This window comes from Alligator sinensis, unplaced genomic scaffold (assembly GCF_000455745.1).
Source record: "Alligator sinensis unplaced genomic scaffold, ASM45574v1 scaffold505_1, whole genome shotgun sequence".
Lineage (NCBI taxonomy): Eukaryota > Metazoa > Chordata > Crocodylia > Alligatoridae > Alligator > Alligator sinensis.
Genome location: NW_005841940.1, coordinates 1647658 through 1672279, shown reverse-complemented (window position 1 = coordinate 1672279; position 24622 = coordinate 1647658). Strand labels below are relative to the sequence as shown.

General features: G+C 43.0%; 1 protein-coding gene across 3 annotated transcripts; it reads right to left on the bottom strand.

Moving 5' to 3' along the window:
* Nucleotides 1–1525: 1525 nt before the first annotated feature.
* On the bottom strand, nucleotides 1526–23865 carry RAB36 (RAB36, member RAS oncogene family). Of its 3 annotated transcripts, XM_025199333.1 has the most exons (12): nucleotides 23808–23865; nucleotides 22901–22990; nucleotides 21203–21294; nucleotides 18799–18864; nucleotides 18367–18468; nucleotides 15747–15811; nucleotides 15539–15590; nucleotides 14164–14245; nucleotides 8867–8957; nucleotides 7921–8040; nucleotides 7420–7524; nucleotides 1526–1615 (listed from the first exon to the last, which is right to left on the bottom strand). In XM_025199333.1, the coding sequence occupies exons 2-11, from the start codon at nucleotides 22967–22969 to the stop codon at nucleotides 7460–7462; spliced, it is 804 nt and encodes a 267-aa protein (XP_025055118.1). In that variant the 5' UTR covers nucleotides 22970–22990; nucleotides 23808–23865; the 3' UTR covers nucleotides 1526–1615; nucleotides 7420–7459. The 3 variants fall into 3 exon arrangements, with proteins under 3 accessions (XP_025055118.1, XP_006019934.1, XP_014373623.1); XM_006019872.3 differs by lacking the exon at nucleotides 1526–1615 and having other exon boundaries at nucleotides 7387–7524; XM_014518137.2 differs by lacking the exons at nucleotides 1526–1615; nucleotides 18799–18864 and having other exon boundaries at nucleotides 7387–7524.
* Nucleotides 23866–24622: the final 757 nt, after the last annotated feature.

Below are 24622 nucleotides of genomic sequence, written 5' to 3'. Positions count from 1 at the left end.
CAGGAATTCTCATGGGCACAGAAGTGGCTGTTGTATCTGTGCAGCCAACATAAGTATTTTATTTTGCCAGCACACTATCGTTCTAAAAGACACACTGAACTTTGCAAGGCAGGAATATTAGTGATTTGAGTGCACATTATAGTAACCTCTCAAGAACAGTTTTTGATCCAGTGACTAAAAAATAGAAGTACAGTATATCCATTACACCCTCCTAGTGGCCTATAGACAGAGCTACAATGTTAGTTTCCTTAAAGCAAGGCACTTAGCTGACCCTGGGCCTCCCTCTTGTGGTCAAAAATAAATTACTTTTCTTTAACCTTAAGCTGTGGAGATATAGTCACCAAACTCTTTATAGACAGAGGCTTGCTCCTAACACCATTACATCAGTGGGAGTTTGGGAATACTTTTTTTTTCGTTGTAGCAAAATTGGAAACCTAAAAGCGGGACCAAGGGAGTGGGGGTGGGGAGGATCTAGTTTAGGTTTTCACTTTGAGATTGATGCAATGCTTTCTAAGAGCATAGAACCTTAAATTGAGACTATCCTGGCTTGGTAGTCAAAGACTGAAGATTTCTTGCTTAACAAACACTTCTTGGCCAACATACAAGGAATTGATCTGAGATCCTTTAGAGCTAAATGCATGAACTGCTACTATTTCAGCTACAAAACCAGAGCTGTTTTGCTGTGCTCTTGTAATAACTCCTTCTCTGAGGATCAGGACACAGGAGAACTGCTATGTACTCTTACCAGTGGTGTATATAGAGCTCCTTGGAACAAGCTTTGACTATGGAATAAAGCCTAAGACAGAGCAGAACAAAAATGGGTTTATTCACCCTGCTGGAATACACTCTGCTTGTCACTCATCAAGAAGAGAGACCCTAAACTGGACTTGATGAACCACCAGAATGAATTCCAATTACAGCCCACTACTTTCTTGGAATGAGCAAAACAACTAAACTAGCTTCCACCCTTTAGTCATCTAACTCATTGTAATTTCTGTTCTGCTCAGGAATGTTATTGCTCTCAACTTTCTTGTCTTTCCTGTGTCTGTTGTGGGAGGAGTTGGACAGACAGAATGATGAGTAAAGCAACATATTCCAAGAGATGCATATCAGTTATTACTAATGAACGTTGGAAGGGGTACACAGATCTTTACAACAGAAAAACTGTACGTAGTAAGTTCTCTCAAGAAAATAACAGTGTAAAGGCACAACCTACTACAGCATAGAACAGACACGTTACTTAGCATCTTCACTGTGTGATGAAGTAATCCATATAGCACTTGCTCTAAAATTTAAATTCATTTCTTCACCTCCTGGCCTACAGGAAAAATATAGAAAATAAAACAACATAAAGGAAAAAGCCATTTTGGTGGTAATCACTCCAGGGATATGAAGCTGCACCTAGATTTGTTTTCCAGCTCACAGACTTCTATGAACTGGGACTGTCACAAAAGCAACCCAGTCAGACTGAGTGAGGCAGTGCTTCTATCCTCTCTCCTGATAGTTCTCCTCCTTGGAGTTTCATGTGGCAAGGAACCGAAGGAATCCAGGGTTTTGGCAGGAGCATAAAGAACTCGCTTCTTTGTGTACAGATAAAGAGGAATAAAGGTGAAATCTGAGAAGACATGAGGCAAAGAAGAGGAAAAAGGGAAATGAGGATGATTAAAAAGATCCAGAGACAGCAGGAACATCTGTATGCAGAAAAGCCAATAAAGTCTTAACTCCACAACTACTAAAAATGTGTTTTTAAATCGGGAGCTATGCACCTTGAGGAAAAGCTGGATTTAATTATCAAGTTATGGGAACCAATAGGAGAGAGAGAGTAGAGTCACATGACCTATAGAAGCAAACCAAAAACAATTCTAATATTATAAAAGCCTAAGTCTGTCTGTAATGCTTTATTCACACTCTGATTGGCTGTCTTGGCAGTCAGAGTGCCCTACATAGACAGGGACAGACAGCAGAGTGCTGCCATGACAGTGGGGACTGAGGGGTTGGAGGGGAGGGGGGCAACAGGGACCAGACTGCCAGGGTCTGGTTCTTGGAGCCAGGGGCTGGCACCCCCATCCCCCTCAACAACAGCTGGCAGGGAGGGAAGCAGGAAGGGGAGGGGGGGTTACTGGTTGCTGCTCCCCGCTGCGCCTGCGGCATGGGCTCTGGCCCTGGCCCCGAGTGGTGGGGGGGAGGTGGGGAGCAGCCCAGGCCCCAGCCCTAGCCTGAGACAGGGAGCAGCCCAGACCCCAGCCCGAGGAGAGGGGGAAGGGACACAGGTCTCTATCCCCGCCCCCAAATATTCACTCAAATGGCAGGATTGTTGGTAAAAACTAAAATTTGCCTTTTCTAATATCACATGGCCTAAAACAAGGAGTCAAAAAGATTTCACTTGGTGTGAGGTTTTGGGTTTTTTTAATAAATGGTCTTGGACTACTGCCAGCTCTTTGACTAAAGACACCCATGCTCGTTGTTTGAATAAGAACCAACCAACTATTAGCTTCAATTTATTAAGACAAAACAAAGCATAGCACTAGTATTTTGTTTTGGGAGACATTACTACGTTATTTTTTCTTAGCTGTGTCCTTGAATTGCTCCCAAACACCACAATTCCCCATAACCCCTACAGCCCATTCCCCAAGGAAGGTAACAGTGAAACTGTTGCCATGAATACAGTGAGGGATCCACCAGCTGGTTTCAGAGTTGTATATAGGCTTGCTGTGACAATCAGCCTGCACTCAGTGCTGATATACTTGTCTCCCCTCCCTGTCATTTCTTTCACTATTTAAAAGGCTTCTTCAAAGCAACTAAAATGCCTTTCTGTTAGAATTAAACATGCACAAGTAAAATCTAGGCCACAGACATGAACATCTGTCTAAGAAATTACAAACGAACAGCAGTGTTTACCTTTCAGCCAAACTTGGAAGCCTTTCCTTGTGCTTCCCTATCTAACCAATTAATCAATAGTAACATGATCTGAGTTTCATTTTTACAGAATCAATTATTAATAGCAGCCTCTGTACTGAGGAAATCTCAATGGGGTTTTAAAGACAGGCCTTGCAGCATCCATCACAGAATGGCACGAATTAGGCCCTTTCTGAAGGCTATTTATTGCCTAACAGGCTATTGCTCTTATGCATGCAATATTTGGAGCCACATTAAGTAACTTACTGTGTCATTTCTGCTACTAGAAAACAAAATACAATTTTTTTCTAGGTTCAGGACTCCCAATACACAGGCAGGGTAAAGGGAGGAGCCCATAGGAACAGAATCTCTCTCTTTCAGACACTGCAGTTTTAAAGGACCCGTGTACTTCACATCTATGAACCAGAAAAGCTGCCTCATTTTAAATTTCTCATAGCTACATTATCACATGAATAAAAGCTGCACTCTCAGGGCATTTTAAAATATCTATGTATACACCCAGGGCAGCCGAATCCTCTCCCAAACTTCAACCTTGACTCACAATGTGACTGTGGTCAAGTCACATACAATATGCCTACACTGCCTCCCAAATGAGACTGGGCACACCACAAAGAAACAAGGCCTGCCCACTCATGCTCATTCCATGAACACCCAAGCCTACAAATTTGCAAAGCAGACAGCTTGGCACAGACTTGGTGCATACTTTGGCACAATGCTCAGGCTCTTTGAGGCTTCATCAAGCTGTCCGATCCATAAATTTGCTGGCCCAGTTGTGCCCAGAGCAGGTGTGAGTGGGTGAGCTTATTTTTCTGCAGTGTACTGATCTCCCATAGAAGGCAATATAGACATTCCCTTAACAGCTTGAGTTTAAAACCATGACTCCATTTGTAGAATCACATTTTTTCCTGTAACAAAATGGGTCCTAATTTAGTGTCAATAGTGAATTATCAGAAAAAAGCATGAATGAACTGAAGGAACAAAATTCTGGGACCAAAAATCACTTCAGGTACAAAACTGTGCTTACAAAAGAGGCCTAGTTTGGAAATTAGGCCTATTGCCTCTGTGAGCTTTGGTTTATCCATTCATAAAATGAGGCTACAGTATCTCAGAAGGATGCTTACATGGAACAATTAGTTTATATTTGTAAAGCATTTTGTGTATGATGAAAGGCACTATACAAATGCAAAACATATTTAGTGTGTATATATATGATATGCCCCAGTGCAGTGAACCATCTGTCACTCACCCATCCAGTAATGCATCAAATTCAATAACCACAAAGAAGTTAGTTTCCTGCCCACTTAAAAGAAAGCATGGTAGAAGGGAGCATCTATTCGTCATCCCCATGAAACAGATTTTTTGAGAGATGAACAGCTATGCAGAACATCATAAGGTCAAAACGTTCAATCCTTGGATAGATAACTCTCTCCACATACACACACATTCATCTCCTTCACCAAATGGTGCACTTGTCTTTGCCAATCCAGTTGGCACAGTTGCCAATGTCATTGTCAAAAGAGGAACATGTACAGTTCCCAGGAGATGTATATGTAAAACAACAGGAGTCTGAGAGAAAAGCAGAATATAGGCAATGCAACAGCTATTTTAAGCTACCTTTCTCCCCACGCTGATCAACTGCAGGAGCAGGGATAATTTAGAATTAGGCTCTTTTTAAAAAAACATTTTTTTTTTATGATCAAAGATATTTCTTTCCATTACCTTCCTCATTTTCTTTGGAGGACTTCAGCTCCAATTAGATTTTGTTAATTTGGTACTCTGGTTACTGATGCATATGAACAACTGTGTGATAGTTTGATGGGGTTAATAATTAATGAGCGCCCTACAATTTTCTGTCTTCTTTCCCTCTGAAAGAGTTGTACTAAGAATATATTGGACCTTATGGAAAACACTGCTCTTCCACTGATGAAAATCCAGAGTCATTCCACTGTCCTTAGGACAGTGGACATTTTGTTACTGGCATTTAAGCTTTGAGTAGTGATGGTCTTGGTTTCATTCTTTTGGGTGGTTCTTTCATTTAATCAGAATATTTACAGAAATGTTTACAGTTTAGTGTAGGTGAATGATTTTCTCTCGCTCAGATTTAGTGTAATACTGCCAATTAGACACATGGTACTGAGCGTTACAAATGAGTAAGAGATTCCATTAATTCCTTCTCCCAGTGTAAATTGCACTCCGGTAGTATCTTGTACTTTGCCTTGTACCATGCTACATGCATTGCAGTTCAACAAGAAAACAATCTGATAAGAAATTTAGAAACTAAGATTAGGATTAGTAAAAATCTCACAAATACTGACCCAGCATGTGTTTATAACAGTTGTTTTGGACAATAACACCTTGCCATTCAATCATCAAGGACAACTAACAAGGAGTCCCTATAGCACCAATCAGTGCTACTGACACAGCAGAAGAATCTGATATAAAGCTGCTTCACCCTAGTTTCCAATACCACTGAAATTCATACAACTTCCTACCCTATATAATTATGCTGGTTCCTAAAGAATCAGCCTTAACTAGTAATGGCAGGAGGGCATTTACTCTTGGAACAATAGAGGAGACCAGAACAATGTTTGTAAACCTGATATACTCACTGAGCTGTGGTCTGTTCTTTAGTAGCCCCTCAATAGTGAAGTCCCCACATGGCAAGTAGATTGGGGCTTAGGCAGTGTATGCCCCTGATTTTGCCGCCTCCTTTCTCCAAGACAGGCTGCAAAGCCTGTCTTTACTCACAGACACCATTTTTTAAAAAGAAATACAAAGATACATCAATGATACAATTGCTTCTCTACCACTGTTGCTTCTGCTCAGTAGTAGCACAGCGTGTTCCTAGCAAAGTGACCTGAAACACTTTCTCCAGCAAGGTCAGTCAGAACACTTATAGGCCTAGTTATGCTTAGTCTTATCTTACCAACTCACTGTTATCTGGCACGGATAGGAGAGATCAGGTTCATTATGTGGGCTGTAACATGTGAAAACATGTTGTCCCTTCTATACAACAAAAAAGTGGTTATAAGAACAAAAAAGTGGTTATGACATAAATGCCATCCATTCTACTTAGTAAGGATCTTGTAGTGTACACAGGATGTATAAAGGGAAAAGATGCATCTACTTTCTCTTTGACAGAAAGACTATATAGAGCTTGATTCTCTTCTGCTTTGTACCTTGTCTAGCTATGTTCCAGACAGCATACAATTATACCACTCTCATCTGGCATTTTCCACAGGTGGACACATCTCTATAAGGTTCAAGGCAGAGAAAAATTAAGCCCTCCAAATGTTAAACAGAGATGGGATAAGACTGCCAGGTTCAGGACTGCCACAATATTTGAGAACACATGGATCTTGGGCTCTAATTTTGGCCCGCCTTAACTGTGAAAGGCAGAAAAACCATGATGTCAAAAAAGAGGAATCACTGCCAGTTGTTTTTAGAGCTTCATATACTTCAGATTTGTGTTTCCTCATTACAGAATGTATCCCCCAATTTCCCAGCTCTCTCCAATTACCCTGCAGTTGTATCCAAAGGGCCAGATTTGTCAGAGTAATAAAGAAAGCCAGGTGAAGCAAACAGAAATTCTCTCCCACCTTACTTCATTAACAGTACACATGTAGACTAAAAATGTTTAAAGGGTACGTCTACACATGCAGTTAATGCAACTGAATTTACTCTGGTGCAGTGTGCACCAGGGTAAACTAATCCAGGCACAGCATCTGAACGTGTGCCTGGTGACAGGAGAAAATTGAGCTCGGAGGGAACAGTGTAGGCCAGGGACGCTCCTGGCCTGCCCTGGCTTAGCTGACCGGGTACAATTTGCACCTGGATCACTGTCTACATGTTCACTTAATTGTAGTTATTTACTCTGGCACAGGATAGTACTTGTGTCTGATGGGACTATCCTACACCAGTTAAATTGGTCTACTGCACCCTAACTGCAGTGCATATGTAGACAGTGACATTTACTGCAGAGCAAATTAGTCTACTCTGCAGTAAAGTGTGCATGTAGGTACCCTAAGAGATCTTAAATGCAACTGAAAGAATGTTTATAAGCACATTCATGGCCCAGTGGAGTTGCCTGAGTGCAAGTCAGAGTAATATTGTGCAAGGAGTTTATGTTTAAAAGATAGAAAACATATGGATTCACTTAGCACTGCCACATGTTTTCTGCTCCCAAAAGTATGGGACCAGGATTTCAGCATCCAAGATTTCAAAGTTCTAGTAACAACCAAGAAAGCAAAGAACACACAAAATCTTTACCACAGGGTTTCCTGGAAGCAGGAGGGCATGCTGGACTGGCAACATCTCAAGTAAAAAGAGCTCACCAGTCAGGATAGGTAAGCACAAAGCAAGGAAGAGTCATCTCTCTGAAGAGAGATGCTAGGATCATTTTCTCCTCACTGCTTTGCCAACACATAATGACTTTCAATCCTTGAACCGAAAACTGCACAAGAGCTTTTTTCTGCTGCAGCTTCACCACACTTGTGTACGCACATGCAGATGGAGAAATAATGTTTGCAGAAATGTTTGGCAGCTAGCAGCAGCTCAGGCTTGCTTGAGAGTTGCTTTCTGGAGCATCCAGTGAGTTTCCTTCCAGTTCTGGAATGAGGAAACCAAAGAATTATTCATGCTTCATATCACCTCGGAATCAGAGAGCTGGAAGGGATGTCATGGGTCAGCTAGTCCAACATCCCCCTACCCCACCTCCCCAGCAAAAGCAGGATGTGCTACTTTGAAATCATTTTTGGGAACTTCTTATCTAGCTTATTTTTAAAGGACCTTTATACCAAGGACCTTCCAGTAACAAAGATGTCAAAGGCCATATTTCAGCCCTTAGTAATACATGTGAAATCACATATAAGAATTTAGGTAGATAAATGCTGATGTGAGTAGGTTTGGATTAGCATATGTGAGATAGAATTTGGCCATCCAGAAACCTCCCTACTCCCCTGAGTAAGCAACAAAAGCAAATAGAGAGAGCAAAACTAAACATACTGATCAGGTTCCCAGCCCCAATCTGGGCCATGCGACCATTACTCTTCTCCAGCTCCTTCAGCATGGATCGTTCAAAAGCCAAGGCAGCAACCCGGGAAAAAAACTCCTTTACATTTTCTCCTGGGAAACATGAGAGAAACACTTCATTTACAAGCACAGTCATACAGATCCAATTCATAAGAACAAGAACACAAACTACTGTATAAAACCAGGGAGAAAAGTAATATGCTGCTACTTGCAAACATAAAAAAAACCAAACCAACTTTAAACTCTGTGCACCCTTATACTGAGTGCAGTGCATGCCCAAAAGAGGCATCGCATTAGTTGGACCTGGCACACCTGACATCTGTATAGATTGGGTGTTTTAGTGGTGCTTTTTTGGTATTTTTATCTAATAGCTGATTGAATCAGCTATTAGATAAAAGTGCCAAAAATCCCCGCTGAAACACCCAATCTATGCAGATGTCGCAGAGCTGGGTTGAAGTAAGATGCTGCTTCTTCCGGTAAAGCGAAGGTTTGTTTGTTTTTTTGTTTTGTTTTTTAACGTCTGCAACCAACCAGCATATCTCCCCAGAAATATTTCCCTCCAAAGCAATTGGGCAGTCCCATCCCTATAATCCCAGTTAGGATTTCTCATTCCCATCTTGTGCGTGTGCATACACACACACACACACAGACACAAACACACAGGTTTCAATTAAACATTCAGAGGGAAGTTAAGGTGTGGCATAACTTTTTATTTTCCCAATTTCTGCAGCAGCAATTGTTAATTATGTGCAATTTCTGCACACAATTAACAAATGCACAGCCCCAAACAACTATATAGCTATGTGAACACCTGACCAAATGCATTGCTGCAAATGCACTCAGCAGAAGAACCTGACATACTCTTTATTTAACACATGGCTGTGGCTGCACTGTACTAGTCTTCCATGAAGCAACTAACCTGTTTTTGCTGACACCGACCAGTATTCAGCCTGCATCTCACTGGCAAAACGGATGGCATCTCGTTCTGTCCGCTCACATGCAGCACCTGACTAAGACAGCAAAGAATAACGGTCTGTAACAGAAAGCAGGCAGAGTCCCTCTACAGCAGTGGTTGTCAACTGGGGGGTTTGAGTACCCCTAGGGGTACTTAAAAAGGTCCTAGGGGGTATACAGACTTAATGTGTCCAATAAATGCTGCATGCATGCACGCAGGTGCAACGCAGCATGCAGGTAGCCAGGAGAGCGGCCAAGTCCGGCTGGTAAGTGTGTTTGTGAGGGAAGGGGCCGGGGGGTGAAGATTGAGGCTCCAGCGGTGGGGGAGGGAGTGGGGCTGGGGCTGCCCAGCGAGGGCAGAATGCTAGACTGAGCTGCATGGGGGGCGGCTCCCACCTCTACACCCCAGGAGGGAATGGGGGGCACGTGCCCCCCGATCTGTGTGCAGGGCAAGGTGAGATGCCGCAGCCAACTGGGGCCGGGGCTGTACCAGGCTCTTCCTGGCAGGGGGTTGGGCCAGGCTGTGCTGGGAGGGGTTGCAGCCACCCCAGAATTCACTGTAGCCCCTCCAATCCCCACCTCCCAGAACCACACCCATCTGCCCTGAGTGCAGCCTGGCCCATCCCCCACCAGGAAGAGCCCGGTCCTGGCTAGAGCCAGCAGCATCATCCCACCCTGCCCCGCATGCAGATCTGGGGGCACATGGCCCCCCGGGGTCCACATAGCTGTGGGAGCCACCCCCACCCCCCAGCACCTACCCGGACAAGCCACTCATGGCCTTGATTGAAGCCCCCACAGTGAGGGACAGAGTGGAGCTGGGGTAGGCACTGCACAGCAGGGACAGAGTGCGGGACAGAGCTGCGAGTCGCTCGTTTGGGAGATGCAGGTGATGGGGGGAAGAGGCTGATCCCGCAGCTGTGCACACCCTGGGAGGGCATGTGCCCCTGGATCTGTAAATGGGGCAGGGCAGGTTGTCGTTGCAGGCTGGGGCTGCTCTGGGCTCTTCCTGGTTGGGGACTGGGCTGGGTTGTGCTCAGGGCAGGCAGTGGTAGCACTGGGAGGGGCCTATGGGGCTGTAGCCACCCCAGAATTTGCCATTGGGCCCCCAACCCTCCCTCCCTGCACTGCCACCCACACTGAGCTCAGCCCAGCTCAGCCCCTACCAGAAAGAACCTGGTGTCGGCCCCAGCCTGCAGTGGCAGCCTGCCCAGCCCTGCTCTGCATGTAGATCCAGGGGCACACACACCGTGTAGCTGTGGGAGCTGCCCCCTGCGTGGCTCAGTCCCGTGCCCCACCCCGGCTGTGTAGCTGCAGCCCCTACCCCAGCTCCAGCCTGCCCTGCGTGCAGATTGGGGGGCACATGCCCCCATGCCCTCCCAGGGTGTATGCACCAGCGGGACATGCCTCCCCCTCCCTGCACCCCCCAGACAAGCCATGGCTCCATCCCATGCCCTGCCCCACCCTGGCCGTGCAGTTCCAGCACCAGCCCTGCTCCCTCCCTCACCAGGGAGGTCTCCATCTGCACCCCACCCTTAAAAACAAGAAAAAAAATATAAAGGAGGTACAAAAGCTGCAACTTTGAGAGAGAAGGGGTACACTTGTTAAAAAACATTGAACACCCCTGTTCTAGAGTATGTCTGGATCATAGTAAGACAGTAATAGCACTAGCTCTATGGTTTCATGTCTGTCTTTCCTTTTTTAGCTTTGCCTTACAACTTATAAAATATGATACCCCATTTAAAAACCAAACTGCTGCAAGAGAGTATCTGGACAGATATTTGATAAGGAAAATCACTGGTATTCATCTTAAAATATTTTTCCCCTATAATCTACAGCATACAAACCTTAGCTACTGGAAGTGAACAAATTATGTAACTGTACAGCAGTCTAATCTACTAACAAAATGAAGCTTTTGCTTGTTTTTTTCTAAGATTTGTTTCACAATGTAATTCTCAGCAGAAAAATTGCAGAAGCCACCAACAACTGTATGTTCTTCCTTCCCCATCTAAAGTCTCTGGCCCCGATTTCACTCTCCTTTTTCTTTTGCCTTTATATTTCACAGAAACATAGAAAATTAGGGTTAGAAGGGACCTCAGGAGGTGATCCAACTGAACCCCCTGCTCAAAGCAGGGCAATCCCAAATAGATCATCCTAGCCAAGGTTTTGTCTAGGCAGGTCTTAAAAAAACCCTCCAAAGATGGAGATTTCCCCACCTCTCTGGGTAGCCTATACCAGTGCTTCTGTACCCTCCTTGTGAGAAAGATTTTCCTAATATCCAACCTAAACTTCCCTTGCTGCAACTTGAGACCATTGCTCCTTGTTCTATCATCTGCCACAACTGCAAACATTCTAGTTCCATCCTCTTTGGAACCACCCTTAAGACTGAGAAGGGACTTCACTTTCTGCTCTTCTCCAGACTAAATAAGCCCAGTTCCCTCAGCCTTTCCTCATAAGTCATGTCCCCTAGCCCCCACCCCTTTTTAGTTGCCCTCCGCTGGACTCTCTCCAGTTTGTTCACATCCTTTCTGTAGTAGATGGCCCAAAACTGGACACAGTACTTCAGATGTGGCCTTACCCCCCAGATGGAGAGGAAGAATCACTTCCCTCAATCTGTTGGCAATGCTCCTACTAACGCAGCCAGGGCTGGCCCACGATTTTTTGGGGCCTCCTGCAAAATAGTTTTGGGCATGGGTGACTAGTGCCTCCTGAGTCAGGAGGGGCACTTGCCCCTCCACGGCTGATCCTGCAGACCGGGGGAGAGGGGGTGCCCCCCGTGACTGATCTTGCCGACCACTGTATTGTCCACTGAAACCCTCAGGTCCTTTTCTGCAGAGCTGCTGCTTAGTCAATTGGTCCCAAGTCTGTCCTGGTGCATGGGACTGTTCCATTCTAAGTGCAGGACTTTACACTTGTCCTTGTTGAACCTCATGAGATTTCTTTTGGTCCAGTTCTCCAATTTGTCTAGGTCACTCTGAATTCTAGCCCAACACTCCAGCGTATCTATTACTCCCTCCAGCTTGGTGTCATCTGTGAACTCAGTGAGGGTACAATCCATCCTATCTTCCAGATCATTAATAAAGATATTGAACAAAACTGGCCCCAGGACCAACACCTGGGCCGCTTCTCTTGATACCGACTGCCAACTAGACATCAAGCTATTGATCACTACTCTCTGAGCTTGTCGATCCAACTAGTTTTCTATCCACTTTACAGTCCATTAATCCAACCTGTACTTTCTTAGCTTGCATGAACATTGGGGGAGACCATATCAAAAGCCTTGCTAAAGTCAAGGTATTTCATGCCCATTGCTCTTCCCACATCCACAGAGCCAGTCATCTCATCATAGAAGGCAATCAGCTTGGTCAGGCATGACAGAGGCCCCCGCCCACCTTTGAACTCACATGTTTCAGAAACCAAGCTGCTGAGTCAGAGAAGATGACTAGCTATTTACTATCGTTTAACTTTATCTTCCTTTTCCCTCTTCTACTTTTTATCTTCCTCTCTTGCTAATCTCTTTTACACTCCTCAACACGGCTTCTCTCTCTATTCCTGCCTTTTCCCCTTTCTCTTTTTATTTATTTAGTTTTTCATGTTGCACTTTTATTTTCATTTCCAAATCCTTTCCCTCTTTGTTTACTGCCAGCTGCAGATGCAAACTAACTACTATTGTGCAATCCTGCAACTCACTTAAGTTTAAGCACACAAACAGTATTCCCTCAGTTGGAATACACAGATGTTTAAAAAGTTAATTTTTTGTATAAATGTCTGCAGGATCAGGTCCCTAACCAGCTTCTCATAGCAGCTGACTGTGTGTCAAGAGCTCTTCACTGCTTTAGCTGCTGCTGGGGTATGAATGATGGACAAATGATCAGCTAGCATGGCAGGACTATTTATATGTGGTGAATGCAACCACCAGTGTATGATACTGTTGACCCTTTTCTGATTTTAATCCAATGTTCTCCCTCCAGACAAAGATCCTCTGACACCCATTATAATCTTAATAAGTTTATCTTAGGTCCCTCAAGCAGAGGCATGGTTTACAAAATGCATGATGGCCAAATGTCCCACAAAATGGTTTATCATTATGGCAACATTTATATTTTATACCTCTCTAGTTCACGTCTTCTGATCATGCCCATGTTAGAATGATCTCTTCCTAGCATGCACATATCTTAGGCAGTTTGAGAGGGAATTTCCCACTATAAAAAAAATGGCACATTTGGGAGTAAATTCTGAAGAGGCAGGTAGGTAGGGGAACAGGAAGGCAACACTGGGAATGGGAGATGAACATAGCTTCTGAGGATAAGCCACACCACCAGCCATACCCAAAACTCAAAACCTGGGAACAAAGGTAATACACAAAAAGCTATGGGAGAAAATAAGTGGCTGAGGAGAATGAGTCTCCTACAAAATGCTGAACCTTGACAACCCTTAGCATAATCTTGATATCTACCTAGTCAAAGTCTCATTATCTTCCATACATCATTTTTTCTTATTTCAGGCACTGTTGGAGCCCAAGTCTCTTATCTGTATCCCCAGATCTCTAAAACCTGCTTAATTTTTTCTTCACTCTACAATACCCCTGCTATACCTCAGAAGGCCTTAAGTGCTTCTCACTGTTATAAAAGTGACAGGCACAAAGCCTTCTGGGGTGCCTACTCCAAGCAGACAGGGACTGATGGATAATAAATAAGTGAAGGGACTTCAGGGATAAGACTTGCTACAGGTAGTGAGTAAAAGGAAATACAACTAAAGAGTGGGGAAAAGGTGTTTGCTTTTGTGTCTTTAGGATTATTGTGGCTGTTGGTTGCTAATAAGGGAGATAAACTTAGGTGTGGAAGGCTATTGCTCCCTTCTCTGTATAAGCCTTCAAGAAACAGGGGACAGGGATAATACTTGAGTCCTGTAAACTGTTGTCTATATTGCAACTTACAGAGACACTACCATGCGATTGCATCTCCTCATGTCTAAATTTTTCTTTGCTTGTGTAGTGCTTGGGTGCATTTGATAAAGGTAAGCTCCAACAAAAGAAAAGGGCTGCTTTGGTGATCTCTAGGAAGTGCTGTTTCCTTTACATTCTATACAGTTCACTCCTCTGTTTTTCATGTGACCTCTCTTCCCAATGGTTGTTGTACAATTTGCTTTTGAGGGGGGTTTCAAGCAGCTACCACATAATATCTGGATTTAACTTCTCAGGGAACAAACTTGGAGGGTAGGGGAGTTAAGAGAGGGACATTTTTGAACCATCTTTGTTCTACTTACCACTAAATCTTTCTTTGTTCCAACCAGAAAGATAAAGCTGGACCCTGGCTCATTCTCCCTCAATGCATCCTCTAACCACTGTCTGAAACACACAAAAAGAAGAGGAATAGATGAGATGAGCCAGTGGGAAGAGGGGAAATAGAAGTGAGAGTCACAGGGAGAGAAATAAATGGCAGTGGGGGAGAAGGAAAGGTGAAAAGAAACAAACAATAGGTCACAATGGAATGAGAGAAGAGGTGATGTGCCATAGGCAGACAAGGTTCTTCAGGTAAATGTGGTATCTTTTATTAGATCAAGTAAATATGCCTTTTCTGCTAAAGGAGGGACTGTTTTGAAACAGTTTGGAAGCATCCCTTTAGATGTTACATGCCTCCCATTCAGGGAAAGATAAACCTGCCCACATTAGAATTAGAGTTCAGTAGGGACTAGAGCAAGGATGGCAAATGGAATGCACCCATGCCACATCACTTGCACTAAAGGATAGGACCAAAGCAGTAGTGATAAGGAACAGATAAGGCATAAGATGCAAGGTCAGGAAAAGAGAATGAGGAGCAGAGGAGGAAGGACAAAGCAGAAAGAAAAAAGGGGGTAAAGGAAAGCAAGGAAAAATACCACCACATGAAAGTATCTACTCAGCCACACAAAGACAGAGCTCATTGTAAAGGTTGGACCTGTTTCTTAACTCAGATGAGTTTTATAGCTTTGTCACTCCATTGACTTCTATGAACTTACTCAAATTTACACCAGTATAAGGAAAATCAGGCCCCTACAAAACATTTTTCCAATCAAGCAGACACTATTTAATAACATTCTATCCATACAAATTGCACAGACATGTTAATCTATGCAGATGTGGATATGTCACTACAGGTATGACTGCAGTACAGTATAAATAAACCCAAGGCAGCTTGAAACTATCTCACTGGGAGAAGAGTCTCTGCATGGTAGCAGAAAACCCATGTCAGAAGCAGGATATATAAGCCCATGGTACACTCTGCCATGGCTAGACTTTAACCAGTACAGAAGCTAGCTCAGAGCCATTGTTGACATACACTTCTCTCATTTCTGCCCTTCCTTTTTAGGGCCTATGTTCTGTCTTCAGTATGTTCAGAAAATCTCCTTACAGAGATATCACTACAGGCAGCACTGAAGCACAAAATGGCATTTTGATTAGCAAAGAACCTATGAAATGAGTAATACTTGAGAGACACTAAAGAGTTTGAACAAGTGGCTACACCCACTCTTAATTTTCCTGGCTCATTAAGATATTGGTTCGTTGTCTTCCCAATTTTGTGCAGTCAATCCAAATTCCCAATTCAGTTTTAAACCAGACCTTCTGCTAAAACCTCAGACTGCCAAAATCCCAGGGACTTACTTGGTGTGATCCAAGGTCTGGATATCAGCCAGATCAAACACTGTTACAATAACTGCAACAAAAACAGAAGAGAAAAAAAATGAGCAAGACAGACAGGATCAGAAATCTTGCTGGTCCAACTGAGCTCCTGAAGCATAAAGAGAGTGAGTGAGTGAGTAAGAAAAAAAAAAAAAATTTGATCCTGACTGTGAAGTGCTTTCGAACTTACCCTCTGCTCCTCGGTAGTAAGCAGATGCAATGCACTTGAACTTTTCCTGACCTGCTGTGTCCCATCTGTGCAGGAGTAAGAGAGAAATTTCAGGTCAGTCAAGCCCAGCGCAACCTGAGCAAACACACTAATGAAGCAACAGACTGGTACAAGCTGGAGAAGAATGTGATACCAGAGACGTGTTACCATCTGGAATACGTTATCCATTAACTACTGACAGAGATCCTATAAAGAACCATTCTTTTAATGAAGACATTTTAATCATGTTTTTGCTAGTCTTGTAACCTTTACTCATTGGGGAACTTTTCCTGGACAGGTCAGCTCAGATATAAAATGCTCAAAGCAGAAATGCCTTTTTCATAATAATTTTCTGTGTAACATTTCTATTTATTCCTAGAGCTCTCATTCTTAAAATGTATGTTCCAAGTGCTGCCCACATAAGATCAGCCCACAGCAGGCTCATCTACATATGCAATTAATGTGACTGAACATACTTCAGCTCAATTTGAAGTGGAGTAAACAAATCCCTATGGCCATGTCCAGATGAGCACAGCTGTGTGATATGTGGCACTGCAGACACATCTGCAGTACCACATACCACAAATTCAGTTGTTCTCCGCACTGCAAAGGAGCAGCGCGGGGCATTTTTTTTGACCCCTGGATATCCAGGGGTCAAAAAAACTGCACAAAAAAAAGTGGAGTGGTGCACATGGGGGCAGTCCGCACCATTCAAAAATGGAACCAGGCTATGTAGAGCGACATTCTGGCTGCTGGCCAGCCTCTAAGCTGCAGCCACTGCTGCAGCCCCAGGAGGCCCCCAGGATGCCAGGTCAGGCTGCTGGGGCCAGCTCAGTGCTGTCCCCAGCCTTCCCTACCTCACTCAGGGTAACCTGCCATGTGCCAGAGGGCGTATGGCACAGGCATTCCATAGGGACAACTAGCAGCAGCACAAGGTGTCCTGCTACTAGTTTTCCCTGGAGAACCAAACGTCCACACTCATGTGGACACGGCCTACATCACCATCTACATGTGGTTTTAAGCAAAGTAATGTACTGTGGCATAGGATAGTAGTTGTGTCTGATGGGACTATCCTACAACCAGAGGTGGAGAGAGAAATATTTTTTTTTGGAGGGTGGGGCAAGCGTGTGCATGCATGCGTGCACATGCCCACCCTGGCAAGAAAGTCTGTGGGGGAAGGGGCAGGGATTGGGAGGGAGCAGAGCCCTGCCAGGATCAGGATTGGGGCCAGGATCCACTGCACCTGTGCAGTCACCCCTTTTCCCATGCCTGGGGTTGTTGCCAGGCACTGGCACCCCCTGTGCCAACGAATCTGCTGCCCCCAGGCCCGCAATGGCCCCAGCTGCCTCCTCGCACCAGCCCTGGCCCCATACTACCCGGGAGGACCCAGAGCCAGGGCCTGGAGCGGGGCCAGCCTCTGCTGTGCTGCCAGGCCGGAGGGGACAGAGCCCCCAGGATCCCAGTGCCTGCCCCGCCCCAAGTTGGAAGAGCCTGGCACAGCCTCAGCCCCAGCTCACAGTGGCAGCTTGCCTTGCCCTGCACAGATCTGGGGGGCACATGCCTCCCCTCTGCCCCGTGCCTCCCAGGGTGCACGTAGCAGCAGCAGCCACGACCCCGGACAAACTGCTCATGGCTCAGTCCCACACCCTGTCAGCTGTGCAGCACCTGCCCCTCTTAGCCCCAGCCCCACCCCACTCCTTCTGCAGCCACTGTAAGCCCTCTGCCAGTCAGCTTGTGGCCCTACTGCTGCCCTGTGTTTGGGGGAGCTAAGCCCCATTAGCCCTTTCCACGCCTTCCTTCACCTACACTGGAGTAAATTAATCTATTGCACACTAATTGCAGAGCACATGTAGATGGTAATGCTTTACTGCACATTAGTCTAATGCACGGTAAAGTACATGTGTAGATGTGCCCCATGAAGACCTTCAGGAACTAGAAATCCATACATCTGTAGAACAACCTATTGCAGATTCCAGTCTCAAAACACAGTCTGGCCAGCTACTTGTAATACCACAGACTTTTCCATAGTCCTTCAGGTCGTGAATAGTTACAGTCTCCAAAATAATCCCAGCAGCCATTAGTAATGCTAGACTATTTTATGGCATAACCCTGCCAATCACTGATGCTGCAGAACCCTGCCAGCACCCAGGAATACCACATGCCACTTCAAAACAGATCCCTATCAAGCCATTGAGGATTTTTGTCAATAATCAAAAATCAAAATCCAGTAGTCAATGGAGACCTGCCAATCTACAGATATCTACTGTACCAGTTACTAAAGTGTCTAGGCACAAGATATCTGTTTTTAACGACATTTAAACATCTAAAGATACAGAGGCCTTGAACTTAGGTGCTGAAACTGCTGAGAGTTAACCACATGGGTGCTATTACTGTCTCAACAACTTTAAAACACTGGCCTCCAATGCAAAAGACTTTTATATTTTTACTTGAAGTCATTTCACAACAAAGTTTAACAGTACTACATTGTTAGGAATTGAAACTTCAAATCTTAATTCTGCAAAAACTGAAACAATTCAAGTTTGGTACATGCTGTACTTTTTGTAAGACAGACAACAGCTGATACTACCATGTTCCAACTTACATCTGGAGATTATATGGCACACCAGCTATTTCAAACCTCTCGATTTCAAAATCCACACCAATTGTTGCCTTGTAGTCTCGGTCAAAAATATCCTTACAAAACCTGCAAAAAAAACCCAAACCTAACAATATGAAGGATTGTTTTAAGTTTAGTATTCTGCTTTAATATTGTGCAGGGCATGTTATAAACAAAGTAGTTAAATAATGGTGAAGTAGAAAAGCACTATTTAATAGTATTATATTTCAGAAGTATTCAGCAAAACAATAAGACAGACAATGGCAATGAAGAAAGTAGTCACTTTGAAAGCTGTTTTGCTATAAATGAAATTATAGTCCTACAAACCAAGATAATAAAAGAACTGAGTGAATCCAATGTATGTAGAAAGAGCTAATGCTTTAAACAGTAAACTTAATTTTCTAATAAACACTGTACCTATTAATGAGGCTGGTTTTCCCAACAAATAGGTCTCCAACCACAACAACTTTGGATATTTTCAGCCTGTAACAAATATTTCATTATTATTCATACGGTTTCAATACTCTGACCATGTAAATAAAGATTTAGGCTTTTAGTCTACAAGTGATAGTGCATATGAGGCGTGTTGTGCTTTTGCAGTTTATAAGTAACTGCAAGAGCCTTCCCAAGAAATATACTTTGCAAGATCAGTGTCTTAACTTGCAATTATAGTACAAAAGGAAAAAAGGAGGACATAAAAGGTCTAGTTATAGGGAACAGAAATAAATCGTTTGTTCTGTAAATTATAAAATTCTTGGGGACTCTCCAACTAAGGAAACTTTTCCTGTATATTTGACTGCATGAACAGGTAGGAGCATTTGAATACAGGTTTCCCTCACTTTATGCGGGTTCTGTATATGCAAATTCACTCTTATGCGCTGACCCTTTTTATACCAAAGATTTGCATAAGAGTGAATTTACCTCACATATAACTATCGGCGTGGTGGAAGCCTGAAGTCAGCTGCTTTGTGCAGTGCATTGTGGGAGTGATGCGCACCAAAATATAGTCTCCTGTGGGTCTCTGCTCCTTGCTTGTTGTCTGCAACACATTTCTGTAGTTGCCATCCCCATTATGGTAACATTCATCACCACCCTGTGCTTGTGTGTACTGCCTGCTGTTGGCAAGTACCAAAATTGTCTTGTAAAAGTGGTAGAAATGAGTCTGGGGGTCAGTACAGTTGAGGTTTTGGATCATATCCCTATTTGTTACACTGTAAAGTGGGTTCCCTTTATGAGAATTCAAGTTATGCACCATTTTCCAGGAACGCATGTACAGCATAAAGCAAGGGAAACCTGTGTAAGGGCATAGAAAAAGTCACACACTTATGAGCACATGGATGCAAGCAGGCTTAATCCTGCTGCCACTAAAATTAACAGCAAGACTCTAATTGATGTTAACAGCGTAGAATCAGGCCTAATGTGCATGGACAAGCAAGCAGATGATAATGAACTAATCTACTGTGAGATTTCATCTCTGGAAAAAGCATAGTGTTTGGTGCCAATACATTTCCTGACTATCTGGAATAGTGTTAATCTGAGGAAAGCTTCATGCGAATAATCCTCTTTGCTCAAGATTCACCTACAGAACACAGCAGATGGGTTTTAGGTAACTCAATCTGTACTCTTAAAATTGCAATTTAGCATATCTTTAAGGAGTTGCAGGTGGCCAAGTGAATGTAGCTGTGTAGCTGAACTAACCTCTGAATGATAGTTTAATGTCTTCCCTGTAGAGGTTCCAGAAATACCTTAATAAATTTAAGATATATAGTAAGGAATGATTTTTAAAATGAGAAAAAAAAATCTTTCATTAAACAAATCAATTGGTTATATCTTGGTTCCATTGGATTCTGATTGTAGATTATTAGTTTCCATAAATATGATAATAAATAAATCACATGTATGAAAACCAACCCGAATCAAAAGAAGAAAATTACTATTTGGGTCTGTAAATTTTATTAGCTCATAGTAGAGCAAAACATTCTGGGCTGCAGAAATGTAACACATTGATGAAATATTAACAGCTAGTCTAGTCTCAGCAATGAAATTGTAAGACTGCATTTGTGAAATACAACATTATAATTTCACTGATAGAACAAGTAAAAGCTCCATGAGAGATGACATTAAAAAACCCCCAAAAAACCCAAAACAGGTAAATGAGTATTGTGAAAAAGCACAAGAAAGTAGATGTGCATTTTTAGTACAATGTATTATTGTACTCTAAATTAGGGAGATGGTATAAAAATATCTGTTCTTTGGCTAATATATGCTCTTTTTAAAGTTAGAGCCAGATTCTTAGTTTACTCAATTGACTTTAAAAGATTACTCTAGATTTACTTAAAGGAAATTGAAATTTAGCCCAAAGGCTTCTATTAATTTTTGGGCTCCTATATTCAATCAGCACTGACATCAGCTGGGAGGAGCACAGCAAGGCAGCCTCTGTGTTGTTCCCTGCAATGAGCATTAAGGTTAGTTGTCTTGCTGGTCTGGACATGATCAACAGAATTCAATACCTGTTTTGAAAACATGATTAATCATTTGTATTAACAGAGGACAACTATGGTTTGTTCAACAATCACTGGATTTGGCTGACTATCTACCTCAGCAGAAAAAACGACTTCAGCACATTTGTGGAAACCAGAGGGCACTTGGATACATGACGACTGTTAAATATGGCTGAGAATTCCAGTGCAGACATAACTGGCCCAAAGCATGCTTGGGTGCAAAGAGTGTGAAATAAAGATAAGTCAGTGAGAAAAGTGAGGTATAATTAAGAATGTAAATTATTTTTCAAAAAGTAGTCCAGTTTGTTACACAGACTCACCCAACTGTCCCCGTGTTCCGCTGGTGACAAGCACTTCTGACCTGTGCTTGAAAATGATCTTTGAACTGGAGGCAGGCCTCAGGTGTATACCACTGCAGACAGCAGAGAAGTTGTTTAAATATACTGTATGGCGATAGCTACCTTGCAAGGAACCCAGCCAACAAGACTCAAATAATAAGGTGATGAATTTGAAGCTGTCATCAGGCACAGGCAGAAGAGAAAGTGATACTTGGATTAACAGGCAGTGAGCCGGTCCAATATGTGTGACCAGTAGCTTCTTCTTCAAAGAGTATATATTTCTTTCTCCAACCCTTCTTTGGTCACTTTTTCATGTATTAGTCTTCTTAATAATGTAAACCCCAGACAACCTCCACAGGACTTAACTGTATCCATGTTTTGTTTAGCATTAATCATTCCTCTCAAGAACAATGAATCAGGATATTTGATTCCAGCCATCATGTTAAAAAAAGTCACAGCTGCAGACATGCTATCCAACAGGCTACATTTATACTTGATCTGAGCCTTCAAGAGGCCGAGAAGCGATCTTCTATCTTCTTAAGCGATCACTATCTTCTACATCTCATTTTGGGCAAAGAACTCATATGTTCTTGATTTCTAGTAAAACAAGCTTTGATTTTTCCTCCACAGTTCTCCCTCTCATTCCCTCCTATTTCTTAAAATCAGCAATGCCTTAGTTATTGCATAATATTTTGACTACTGTGTTAGGCAATTTTTATCTTTACATCTTAATACTTTACCAGTCTCTGGGCTGGTATTAACACCATCTCTTAATATGAAGGATTTATGCAAGTGTAAACATTTAAATAAATGGGCTTTTGAAAAGTGCTACCCACTACATGCATAATTAAAAAAAAAAAAAAAAAAGACTTAAATGTTCTCAGATTAAAAAAAGATCATAAGGCAAAGATCAAACAGAAAATTTTACCCCAAAAGGAATGTATGCCTTCAAGGAACTTTTGAGCAACAGAAAAAGGAAACATAATTGTCACATTACATGTCCTACTGTATTCCTGCCTGTCAGAATCTGTCTATGTCTGCCTATTCTCTCTTCCCTTATACTGAGATTGTAAACTCTGGGGTAAGACTATCCTTTTTATCTGAACAGTTCCTAGCACATGGAATCCTGGTCCATGACTAGGGCTCCAAAGCACTATCATAATACAAACAAATGAATTACAATAATAAAAAAATGCATCTAACATGATGTCCAAAAAGCCTATGGATCTATTTTCCCTTTTTGCCCCCTAAGTCCTAGACATGTTTTTAACTTTTCCTCAAACAATGTAATAACTCTCTAAGTGTGGCACTTACACCTCTGTTTGGCTAAAATAATCAAGTGGGGATTGGAAACAAGGCTTGTGTGTCAAGGGACCCTTTCTGTGCAGGTTGAAAGAAGGGATCAGGGTTAGGGACTTGAGGTCATAGACTCATAGAAAATGACAGTTGGAAGGGCAGGACCCCCTACTCAGGGCAGGACCATCCTCCACTATATTATCCCAACCTGCCTCAGAAGGAAAGGGGAAATGATGTTTGCCCCTCTGAAATGCTGAAAAATTATTAAAGAGTTTTATATTTTAATGGTAAAAACAACTGTATGCAAGCAAGGAAACTACTGCATAGGGAATGAGCATCAACCACAATATGCAGTTACCAAGATGTGAGGGAGGAGCTGCTTACCTTAGGGAAGTGGGAAATTACTCTGTCCCTGCTTACTGGGGGAACCAAGTGCATTAGGCTGGACTTCATCCTCTAAATTCAATTCTGCCCCTGTCAGGCATGAAATTTGTAAAGAAGGAAGAAAATGATTAGGAAGCATTGCAGCATACTCCAGATATGAACGAAAAAGGAAACTGACACTCCTTATGGATCTGGCTCCTTTGTTTGGCTGGTACTAAAGCAAGCTGTTGGCAGTGGATTGCTGGCAGATCTCTTATTTCACTTCGTAATAAATGTCCTACGTCTAAAAGGAAGCAATTCAACATGTTGCTGCAGCAGCAGTGAACAGCTTTCTGTGACTATACTACAGCCAAGTCTCACTTTGGGGTGGGGAGGGGAGCCCCTAACCCAGAGATTCATTTTATGGACAGTATTTATAGCTTCTCCCTCTTGTAAATGATTTTTGGAACTTGCTTTTCACGGAGACATTTACAAATCCTGCTCATCACCAACTTAAATGTCCCTATGTGCAAAGCGTGGTGCATTATAAATCTTACAAAGATGTTGCATTTCATCCAGTTGTTTGGAGCAGGGAGGAGGAAGGCTGAAGGTGCTACATTTCCCAATTTTAAATACAGTTCTTATCCAAAAGCAGCTCAGGCCAAGTGAAGTCAGTAGATTACATGACTGTGAAGTGGGATGATCATATGAATTACAAATATGTTACGAAACCCCTGTTTGGTGAGTTGAAGGAGACTCCCTAGCTACCTAGAGACTGGCTTCTAATGTACCCTTTGGGGACATAATGAAACCTAGGGAGCTGTAAGGAAAGGCCTTTAGTATTGTAACCATTTGCTACTGGCATTTAAATTAAGAATATTTCTAATGAGAGCACTGATCAAGTAGCAAAGTGCAAGGAAGGACTCACCGTGCAGCACTGATGCGACAGGTTCCCAGCTACACACGCAGCTCCGCCTGCTGCTCTGTGACCATAGTAACCAGCTGGTAACACTCATCCCCCAACCACATTAGAAGGGCGGAGTCAGACTAAACGGTAACTAACTCCATCAGGCATCCGGCTTGTAGGGGTGGGGGAACTGCTTTTATAGGATCCTCTGTTTCGTTCCTTATTGATGTGACTGGTCAGACACTGCTTGTCACTAAATCCTACGTTAAGCAAATAGTGCCACTGACGTCAAAGACCTGTGCACAAATGAGGACAGCAGGATTAGTGCCTTAAAAAAGGGGCTGAAGGATATGGAAACCGGTAATATAGTAATATCATCTCTATTTAGCAACTGTAATGAAACTCTTCAGGGAATTTTTCAGAATTTCAGCTGACTTGAGCTCAACTTCTGAAGCTCAGTATATCAGCAAACTGTTGGAAACAATCCTTTAATAACAAATTGTTTCTATCTATTAACACTCTTGCTTCCTAGCAGCCTGGGAACAAGAAAAGGGATTGAGTAATCAAGCACAAGTCTCCTGCATAGTAAGAGCATTGCTGTGCATGTTAGTGCACAATGCAAACTTTCCCAACCTCTGTCCCTGGTTTTGGGATTTATTTTAATTCTATATAGCTAAGGTCTTTGTTATGTGTTTCAATGAGACTCTCCCCCCCCCCCCCCCAAACAAAAACAAAACACTCTCATCTAACTGTCCCTGTGACAATCCTAGTGCAGGAACAGGGCTCAGAACATATGTACGACTTGCCCTCTATCTGCTGTCATAACTCCGTAGACT

Excerpts from the sequence above, each read along its gene's own strand:
- RAB36 (XM_025199333.1), bottom strand. The coding sequence starts at position 22,969 with ATGAAGTCCAGCCTAATGCACTTGGTTCCCCCAGTAAGCAGGGACAGA. Across the intron at positions 18,469-18,798 it reads AAAACCAGCCTCATTAATAG|GTTTTGTAAGGATATTTTTG; the intron begins GTACAGTGTTTA and ends TTTTTTTTGCAG. Across the intron at positions 14,246-15,538 it reads CAGACCTTGGATCACACCAA|ACAGTGGTTAGAGGATGCAT; the intron begins GTAAGTCCCTGG and ends TGTGTGTTTCAG.